General features: G+C 43.6%; 1 protein-coding gene across 1 annotated transcript; it reads right to left on the bottom strand.

Moving 5' to 3' along the window:
- Positions 1 to 2,018: 2,018 nt before the first annotated feature.
- LOC311364909 (aerolysin-like protein) lies at positions 2,019 to 5,444 on the bottom strand. The gene is made up of 3 exons (XM_084484414.1): positions 5,342 to 5,444; positions 3,161 to 3,653; positions 2,019 to 2,621 (listed from the first exon to the last, which is right to left on the bottom strand). Exons 2-3 carry the CDS (start codon positions 3,641 to 3,643, stop codon positions 2,169 to 2,171), a joined length of 936 nt encoding a protein of 311 aa, XP_084340540.1. The 5' UTR covers positions 3,644 to 3,653; positions 5,342 to 5,444; the 3' UTR covers positions 2,019 to 2,168.
- Positions 5,445 to 11,178: the final 5,734 nt, after the last annotated feature.

Consider the following 11,178-nt stretch of genomic DNA (forward strand, 5'->3'; position numbering starts at 1 on the left):
GCCGGTCTAGGACATTGACCTTGTTAAAAAATACCTTCCTTTCTGTTCCACGTTGGCCCTTGAGAAGCTATTCAACTGACAAGCAGGTCTGGGATCAGACTTCTGGGGGCCACTTCTGTCATTTCCTTTTCAGCAGAAGAAAAGAAGCATCCAAATTGAAGAACTCTTCCCAAATCAATGACTTGTTAGTGGCTTAAATGAAGGCTTTAGTAAAAAACCCAAGTAGCACAGGGCGTCTCTACTAACTGAGAATGTCTGTTAATTATTCTTTGGCCAGTTGTACACAACTCCCTTCATACAATACACTAGTAATGGACTCACGTCCGACCTTTATCATCGTTAACAATAGCCTGGCGTGAAACCACATTTTCTGCAGAAATGCATTTTCTAGTATTGGACCAATACTAGAAAATACACGGGGTGACGTATCCAGAGCCCCATACGCTAAGCTACCCGTGGAGCTAACCAATAGATTAGACCCTTGCCGTATCCGGTACGTAAAACAGCAAAAAGCAAAGCTTTGAGCGCCGTCTTCTGTTCCTCTTTTAGAGGAAGAGCCAAGTCTAACTCTTGAACGGGGGAATGAGCATATTACTCATTCCCAGAGTGACTCGCTGAGCAAATTCAAATTGTGCTCTCGCGAGAACTGGTTTTCCAGGGTAGCTGTTCAGTGGAATGTATGCGTCAATGCTGCCGCCATCTTGCCGCGGTAAACCCACCTGAATGAATGAACGTCGATGGGACAGAGGTCCTTTCTCACTCTAAATCGCCTTATTTTTAAGCAATCTTCTAGCAGGTTGGTTTCTGGTGTTCGTGGTACTGATCGTAAAAATACATTAAAAAAATGCTAGATTATTTTTTTATTATGTCAGAAACCCGCCCGCTTGAAGATTGCTTAAAAATAAAACAATATTGTGTGAAAGGACCTCTGTCCCTATCGACGTTCTTTCATTCAGGTGGGTGGTTACCCCACGGCAAGATGGCTGTATTGTTGACGCATGCTTAGAAGCCAAACGCGATATCTATATCTATGCTGCTAAGTGAGGTTGAAAATATGTTTTCGAATAGCTGAGCTGTTCTGTTGGCTAAATACACTATACACTTTTTTTACACTATACACTAAAATCTTTCGATGCTGTTGGTGTTGGGAAAATCAGTCTGTCTAGTTACTTGACCAGAGAAAATGAGACGGAGAGGTAATAAAGTCTGTCAGCACGAGGGCCTCGGATTTATTAAGTAAAATGGTAAAAGTGATACAGGTTTGCAAAGCGTGAACGATCGAATATTTCTAAGTCCCTATCAGCGCTGAGGTCGCCTGGAGCTTCGCCTCCTTGGAAGTTCTGCTTCAGAAGAGTGTGAGATGATCTGTGTGGTATGGTCTTATGCTGTGTTTTCCTCCTAATGAGGTGTGTGTGCTTAGGGTTGGTGTGTGTGTTTTTGGATGTTATCAGGGCTGGCGTGGGGGTTACCTGGATCCAGCTCCCCGTTCAGCTCCCTAACCTTGGGAAAGGCGGGAGGCGCCCTGGGCTGCGGTTAGACTATGTGTTAATGACTGTGGTCCAACGGTGGGATTTCTAACCGTCTTCTGGGTTGACTGGATCTTATGGGTCATGACATAAAAGTTGAAAGGCGTACTACACACCTGTTCTTGCGAATGTGTGGTGCATTGTCTGAGTCTCTAGCATCTCTCCATGTTGGGACATCCGGCCTCCGGCTCAGGCCTTGACCTGAAGAATAGCTGGTTATGTGTGTGTTAGTTTAGAACACGGGTTAACTATATTCGTAATGTACGTATCATGTGGTGTGTTCATAACGTACATATCATGTGGTGTGCTCATTGGGCTGTTTTTCCCATCATTGGACTGGAAAACTAAATTATTAACAGCATATAGAATATTTTAACAGATCATTTACTAAACTGAAACGTTAAATAATAGGATCAGCTAGGCAAACTCGATCAGCTAGATATTTTATATATTTAGTTTTACAAGCTCTAAGGATGGACATGGAAACACAAGCAGGTTTATGATGATGATTTATTTATCTGTGACAGTCATTCACTTAGCAAGTTCACATGACTCTGCATTAGCAATCAAACCAATGTTATGCAATCAATATTAAAACTGTGCACAGTAAGATGTTGATGGATCTTATTCGACATTCATAACTCAATCAGACTCAGTGGTTTTTACATTCACTGCAGTGTAAGCCACACCATTGTAGTTGCCGGTGGATGGGAAGACCAGCTCGCTGCCATTCAGGCATGTGATTTTCACTGTGGCTGAGTAGGGGAGGTCGATGACTGCTCGTCCCACTGACAACTCAACGCTCACCTTCTTTCCTGGCGGGACAGTCACCTTGACCTCATCTGATTCTGTTATGGTCTCTGAGGAGGTCGTTGCGGAGGACTGTGTCGCTCCCACGGTCAAGCTAAACCCACCAGTCACCTCCACCAGATCTGGGATCCCTGCTTTAACAGTCAAGCTGACGGTGGACTCAATCTTAGTGGTGGTGGTCCAGGTGGTAGACTTGGTAACAGATCTGCTGTACTGTGCTTTCTGCTCTTGAGCCGTATTAGTGTCGTTGGTAAAAGACACTGATTTTATATATTCTTTGTTTACCTACAAACACACAAAAAAAATGCATGTTGGTCAGGCAGCACACAAAATAATACTCAATAACCAGTACAGAAAATATCAACTAAAACTAAAGGCATTACTGTCAACCCCATATCAAATTCTAATGTTTCTACGGTGGACAGGACTCATCAAGTTGTCCTATATGGAACGCAAAGTGGGCCAACAAGCATTTGATCAGAACAAATCTTTCTTCATTCTTCTTAAAAAAAGCACCTTGTGACAACTGCTGATATAAAAAGGGCTTTATAAAATACATTTGATTGATTAATATATAAGAGTAATCTGCCCTATGAAATCTAGATATAACGCATGCTTTTGTTAGTGATAGGAAAGAGGAAAAATGCGTGCCAATTTCTGTCCTGGACACAAACTACTACAAAACAGGTGCTATTCATGCATGAAAATTATCCCGTTTCAATTGCTTTTCAGAGTTCATAAAGAAACACTTGTTAATTGAAATGTATTGGCCCACTTATCCTGCCATATTCTGACTCAGGTCTTCCAAGCACAGCAGCACTCACCTGGGGTGTGTACATGGCCAAGCTGGGATAGGTCATGTCGGTTAGCACAGACGACTTGATGGCATTGATGAAGAGGAATCCTATATTGTCGATGTCTAAGCCAGCGTTCCCCACCAACCCCAGGCAGACTCCAGACCCCACATCGATAGAGTACTCTGTCTTCAGCGGCCAGTCAGTCATGTGCGCAAAGAACTCGCGTCCAGAACTCGTCCAGATCCTGACGCCACCCAGACGTGTCCCGGCACCGTTCCCCCACAGGGACAGCTTGGTGATGCGCTCGCCAAGTTCAAACGTAAACTCATTGAAAGTGTTTGCATCTCCAAAGGTCTCCACACGGCCGTCGGTCAGTTCTGCCCGCACAGCTTTGATCTGCCAACCGGCCACTGCCACTCCAATCTTCTTGAGGGTGGCACCATTGTCAAGGCCAGTGAAATTAAATTGAGTGCCTCTATTTCCACCGATGCGCTCCAGTGTAGTCGCCATGTTTAATAACCTGAAACAGAAATGTTAATCAATATATTCATGCATCCTCCAAATGCTTGACAAAAGATGCAGACGTTTCAAGCTGTAAAAGGAAATCAAAGAACAAGATCCAAGGGAGAAAACTTATGGCCAATCAAAGCTGGCGGTTTATTATATTAAAGGGGTTGGCGTTAGCACCACGCCATTTTATATGCTTCCGTAAAAAACAAACACATAGGATTAATATTACCGACATGTATAAACATAACTAGGCCATCCAATAACGCGTGCACACACACATAAAAATATATATATTAATAGAAAATATATTTCACGTTATCGTCGTAACCTTAACACAGGGCATAACGTCAGTTCAGTTCCTGTTCAGTCAAATTAGCGCACACACACACACACACACACACACACACACACACACACACAGTGGCGTGGAGTGGTAATCGGGGAGCAATATTTTTTTTCTTAGTATGGCCACGCCAAGACCTGCCCTACTCTGTCTGTGATTGGCCGGGTTGCATGCAACTTAACTGGACGCTAAAGAGCATCACAAAAGAGCCCTAACCCTAAACCTAAATGGTAAAAGGATAGATATACCTATATAGATATAAATAGATAAACCTAACCCTAACACCTAAACCTAACCCCTAAACCTAACCTTAACCATAGCAGCTAATATCAAGCCAGTAAAAGCCTGTATGACGGACCAATCAGAAATAGAGGCGGGTGTGTCTTTTCGGGATATTGGCGTAGCCATAGTAGGATTAAAAATGTCCCAATCGGGAGTCGGGAGAATTCCCGGTGGGCCGTTAACGTTTCCGGGCCGCTGGGCTGATTACTGCTGGATAACAAAATTGCTTTTATAAATGTTCCTTGCTGTGCCGTTCGGCCAGCCTGAGCTGTGCCCCCGCAGCCTCTCACTCACGGTCCAACATACAAACTCACGCAAGCACTTACAAACCGTTAACGTTGCAACCAAGTCTATATTAGCAGAGGGGAGTAAATGAGCGGCCCCTCTGCAAGTGGCACAGCCCAGATGTGGCCCCTCCCCAAGTGGTACAACCCAGGTGGGCCTTGAGCTGCTATTGGTCAGAAAGACATAACAGCTATGACAACATTGAACTTTGAAGAGAGTGTAAGCGTTATTTATCCTGGGAACGGTTAGTTCAGTGATGCTAATGAGACGAGGCTAGGAGGTAGCAGAGAAAACACAGCTACAGGCGTGCACACTGCACAGTGTTAGAAGTGCAACAAAGGATGGGATGCAGTTTCTAGGAGCAAGTTGTAATATTGCCAGGACAAATGTTATGATTGCAATACATGGAGAAATATAGGAAAATATATGCTATAATATGTAGGCCTCAGAATCCTCTTGTGATACTAGAAACTAGAATGGGTCCTTTAGTTGATTTTTCAATTGTGTGTCAATTTGTTTTGTTGGTTTGGAGGCACGGCAGCTGTGTCCAGTACAGGGTTTAATTGTTCAGTGGCTCGTACACATTAAAAGCACCCTGGGGGGAGTGGGTTAATATGAATTACATAATAAGATTATTTTGATACAGATTTTATTTCGCTGAACTGTTACACTATTTATTTAAAAGGCATTACCGCTTTTAGAAATGGATTTGTCTATTTAAGTGAAATCAAAATCATATCAAAGATCAAAATCCCATAAATCCCGGTTAGACCACCCTGGATCCTTACCTGTCCTGGTGGCTCCGCTTTGGTCTTTCTTCCCTTTCCAAGAGCTGATGGAATCGTCAGTACGGATCTGACCTCACTGTAGAGAGCCCCTTGTGAGTCTTCTCTTATAGCCGAACCTAACCACGCCCCTCTGCCCACACCGCACTGAAGTGATGACAGCAGAGATGTTTGTTGAGCTAAGTTGAGGCAAGACAAGGCAAGTTGTTTGCCCAATTAACAGTTTAACAGCCCTCTGTTTTGGCACCGCAAAGGTGAAACAAGCTTCTTTCAGGGTTTGTACGTTTTGAAAGAAAATGGAAAAGTTATGGAATTTGAAAAATGCAAATTCCAGGCCTGGAAAAGTTTTGGAAAAGTCATGGAATTTATTTTAAGACAGCCTATTCTTATGTTATTCATTAAAATATATATATTAATAGAAAATATATTTCATGTTATCGTCGTAACCTTAACATAGGGCATAGCGTCAGTTAAGTTCCTGTTCAGTCGAATTAGCGAGACACTGCCCGAGGTGATGTGAGCAGATTTTTTGAAATGCCAGGAAAGTGTTAATTTAATAATGTCTGGCTCCACTTGGATAAATACAACACATGGCTTGAGAAGGACCAGGACCCAAGACATGCACGATGTGGACTATGCTGTAAAACAATTTATTTTATGGGAGAGGCAGCGCTGACTAGCCATGCTAAAGGCGCTAAGCACCAGGCAGTTGTGGCTGTGAAGGCTCGAGCACCATCACCAGCTTGTTCTCACCCCCGACTTCGACCAACGTTGTTTTCTGACAGTCAGCTGGCAGCCAAATTTTTGTGTGGGGAACGTAAGTGTGCTTACTAGTGTCATTTTGGATTGGCTCCTTTATTTCAAACAGCAAATGTTGACGAGAGTTGCCACACAAAGTTTGTATGTCCTTTTATTTGACGAGAGTCTGAATCATTATCTACAGACTAAACAGTTAGACATCCATGTAAGGATATGGGATGAGGTGAATCCAAATATATCGGTTCTGAATTCCTGGGCCATTCAGCAGCCAAAGATGTTGTTGAGAATGTTGTTTTACCTCGTCGAAATTGCCATTCGTAAAAACAAAAGCCAACAAGGGGCTCTTACAAATATCTCACACATGTAAATAAGAGAAGTAAGGAAAAAATAGTGTAGAGTGCAGTAGTTCATAGTGAGGTTGAAAATATGTTTTAGTAAAGCCACATAGTTTAAGACGTAAAGACATAAAGCTAAAGCGGCTTTAGCTTTGGAATGGAGAGACGGCAGGGGTGACTGAGGTGGCCGGGCCCCGCCGCGGGGGCAGGGGGCGCCTCACCCCCCGGCCGTGGTGTTGGCTGCGAGGTGAAGCTCAACGGGTTCATTCTAACGGACAGCCGCGACTGGGGGCCCGTCAGGGGCCAGGCCTCCACGCCAGGGAGACCGTCATCGGATCCCCACACCTTGTTGTCGGACGTGTGTGTTGGGAGAGCGTCCGAGGGCAAGAGGAGGAATCTATCACTTTGCACTTGACAACAGAACCCGGCTGGTGCGAAGGCGGGACCAGGGAGTGTTCTAATGGAGTACTTCCTGTTAAAATGGCCGACACAGTGCCCCAGTTTGGGGGGGAGAAGGAAAAACTTTCAACACCAGGCTATTGTTAACTATGATAAAGGTTGGACGTAAGTCCATTACTAGTGTATTGTATGAATGGAGTTGTGTACGACTTGCCAAAGAATAATCAACAGTTGGTAGAGACGCCCTGTGCTTCTTGGGTTTTTTACTAAAGCCTTCATTTAAGCCACTAACAAGTCATTGATTTGGGAAGAGTTCTTCAATTTGGATGCTTCTTTTCTTCTGCTGAAAAGGAAATGACAGAAGTGGCCCCCAGAAGTCTGATCCCAGACCTGCAGTGTCAGTTGAATAGCTTCTCAAGGGGCCAACGTGGAATAGAAGGGAAGGTATTTTTTAACCAGGTCAATGTCGGTGTGTCCCATCCTTTTCTCTGGAAAGCAAGTGTAGACTTTGTTCATCATCCCACAACTTTCAAACACGGCACATTGGTAAACCACTCTTTGGTTATGGGGTCTCGAAAACAACCTAAACCTCAAACCAGAAAATGATGGGCGGGGTATCGAGCAGTTCCTCATTTCTCTTGAGCAACGCATAATGTCATTGGGATGACGTCGCAATCACTCCTCAAAGGGGGGGGGTGAAAGTTGTGACAACCTTGGCCTTCACAACAGCCACCACTACCTCTTTTACACATAGCAATAGCTCCACCCAACGGCTGATTCACAAGGCGGCCTCCACAAAAGGACAGTTTAGAGTTTCCTGTGCCTATTGATTGACCCCGGTCTCCTAGGTTTTGTTGGGTTCCAGGGAACAGACAAGCCCTGTTGAGTTACGCAGGACTTTATGATGATGTTGGCCCAGTCTGTCTTAAACATATCTGGCCCAATTCATCATTGCCACACACATGTTATTTGTTCACTTGTTGTATCTGCCGATTGCAAATCCATGAGATGAGATGCCGTATCGGAGAGAAAGGCGGCTTTGCTAAAGATGCACACGTTAGTGAGATGACAGTGTATCTATATTGTTGTTATCGTGAGGATTATGATTGTGTACTTGTGTGTCTTGTAGAGTCAACCTCACAACACCGTGCACCTGGTGAGACAATGAGTCAGTCTCAGAGAGGCCCCCGTTTATGATTGAGGGACTGTGGGGGCTGTGTGCAGGACTTAAAGATGAACTGAACTGAAATTTTAAGTTTAGTTGATATAACAGATGTATTGTCTGCCTTCTCATTAGTACAATGACTAAAATGGCTGAACTTGTTAAAAGGGATAAAATTGTATGGTGAAAGTGTCGTTTTTGTAACATGGGCGCCGCCATGTTGGATTTCAACAATCAGCTACGTCACTGGCATGGTAAGCTGCTCTGTGGCTAACTCGCAGCCATAGCAGGTAATGAGTCTGAGGCGAACTGAAATGGCTACGGAAACGCAAACAATGAGAATTCATGAAATTCATCATCTGTATTTCTTTCTCTCTTCCCCCTGCCTTGCCAACAAAATGATTCGTGATTTACTAGTGTTTAAACCAAGGCATGTAAAGTAAGCCTATAACAGATTGTCGCAGCTTGTTGACTTTAGGCTACGATAGCCAGAGATGTGTTGAAATGAACACGTCAATGAGTAAAGTAATGAGTAGATGACGTCTGACATATTGTACCAAATACATTTTATTTAGCAGCTAGCGCTATAAATCCAAAGCATACTCAAATCCTTGGTATTCGGCTGAGGGGAAAAGATCCCTAATATAGGCGACAGCACAGGATGGGATCGGAATTCTGTTCCTCTTTCCCAAATGCCCTCTCGCCCAAAGCGTGAACTGCCGGTATGCAGTCAACCTAAACAGTCTGAGAAAAGCATAAATATATAAACCAAGTCGCCCAGTCGCCAGGGTTACATACCCGCTATTTATGGGGCGCTCCAGCGTCTCAGCTCGGACGTCCCTTAAGCCCAGTTCAGACCAAAGATTCGCGACGCAACTCCTCGCGAGGAGACGGGCTGAGACGTTCTAAAAACGGGGCAGTTCACACTGCTGCACCGGGCGGCGACGGTGGGTTGTTTATAGCAACTGTGAGCCGCATCAGCATCACTTCCATCCTGCTAAAAAGTCATCTAACTTAGGTTTGCGATTAGTTTTATTTTGGTTGAGAGTAGGCTAGAGTTGCTGTGTTTCGCCATTCTATACTACTTCTGCATTGTAGTAATTCGCTGGAGCTTAGTTTGTTTAGATCCCGCTAGTTGGATACATTGCATTCTTTCGTAGTGGCGACTTCTCGACTGCAAGGGAAGCTCGGCTTCACCTAAAATTTCGAAAATTAAATGGTCAGATATATACTGTTGTGTTAACATTTCATTGATTAAAAATGCGTTAGAACACGTCCATCTCGAAGACGAGTCCGTTCAGAATCAGCTGCTTATCGCAGGTCGACTGACTCGATTTCCTTCTCATACACTTAACTATTGTACGATCAAATACTCATCAATCCTAAAAGTAATGGGCTTGTACACGACATCTGGGTCAAGAACATATGTGTTTGCTTGTGCGGTGTTTGCAGATGCATTGATTTAAAAGTACAAAGTACAACTTACCGCTGTATCAGCTGTTCTTTCCCAAATCATTTACCCTAAAACTAGATTTTGTTTTGGAAGCCTGGAATATACTTTCCTCGAATATATTATTGTTATTATTATTATTTTAACGTATGGCATAGCCTACTATACTTCATTCATGTTCATTCATGCAGCCCTATGGAAAAAAGTTTCCACAATCCACACGCTATACACGTATGAATAATCTTTGACATCATAATATTTAACATGCAAGTGTAGTGGTGCCTGGTTGCTGCGGGGGAAAATCAGCTTTGCGCCGGGTGCAAACTAGCAACGACACATGCGTCGGTGTAGAAAGTCAATTGCGCCGGGCGCAAGATAGGGCCCTTCTTCTGTTTGGCGCACATGGCTAATTTGCATACGCGCACAGGACTGTCGGAATGGGAGCACGTCGGACTGACAGCATGTTTCACCCAGTCTTGGGTGAAATCGTGTCTGTGTGCTTCCACCTTTAATGAATGCATGCCATGCACGCTCCCGCAGTCGGGATATAATTCTTATAGGGGGTAACTACATTCACCGGCTTCCTCCATCTTCTGCGCCACCTTTTTAAATAAATCGCCGTTTCTCATTTTCCGACGGCGACAACACGACTACAGTCTAACCCTAATTCCGGCTGACGGCCCCAGGAAAAGATCTCGAGCATGCGCAGAACGCAATTCAACGTATAATCCAATCCCATTCCGTACATGCACACTTAACTCGACTATGAATCGAATTATCTAGGGGTCTTAATTCGACTATGAGAAACCCAATTAGATTTGATTTTAGCTCGACTAAGGTGTATACATGCATCTTAATAATCCAATCATAGTTGGACTAACCCAATAATTTGACTTTCTTGAGTGTCATGTAAACGCACTGTACATGTGGCGAGTAGTGGTGTAAAATAACGTGATTCTGTAGTGGGAGCATCGTTTGATGGAGGCAATTGGTCCCCAGATCAAATACGCTACCAATCACATAAGGTAGCACTTTTTGATAGTGTAGTTGTATACATTGTTCTGCCAATGTATGCTCCCTTATCAGAGTATCGAATCATGCTAGGCCCCTTGCCACACCACAGGCCCCATGGCACACCACAGGCCCCATGGCACACCACAGGCCCCATGGCACACCACAGGCCCTTGCTCCGGGGCTGCAGAATATCTTATCTAAAAAAATGAAATGCTGAAATGTGTCACAATAGCTCCCAAAGTTTCTAAAGAATATTGAAGAAAGAAAGAAGAAAGAAAGAATAAAACCGATACGATACGGAGAGATACTGCTACAAGAGGTTCCTTGTATTCCACATAACGTAATAGTTAATAATTAGGTGGTTTAGGTGTGTATTTGTGTATTTCTCATTGCAAAAGTATATGATTCATCGGTTTTCTGGCAATTTACGTTTTGGGCAGTCTATAGTTGGGCTGGAAATTGCCAACAGAACAGCTTAGCCATTCTATATTTTAACTCAAATGTAGTCAAATTTGATCACAATAGCTATTTGTTTAACTCTTCACTTTATTTGTTTCCAACCATTTTACTTTTTTTTTTAAATGGTGTGCATGTTTACATTGTTTATTCCATTTAGACTCAAATCCCTTCACTTGATTTAAGCCATTTTACAATTATTTACGTCTTAAACTATGTGGCTTTACTAAAACATATTTTCAACCTCACTTTGCACTACAGCACT

This window comes from Micromesistius poutassou (assembly GCF_964030765.1).
Source record: "Micromesistius poutassou genome assembly, chromosome: 20".
In the NCBI taxonomy this organism is placed as follows: Eukaryota; Metazoa; Chordata; class Actinopteri; order Gadiformes; family Gadidae; genus Micromesistius; species Micromesistius poutassou.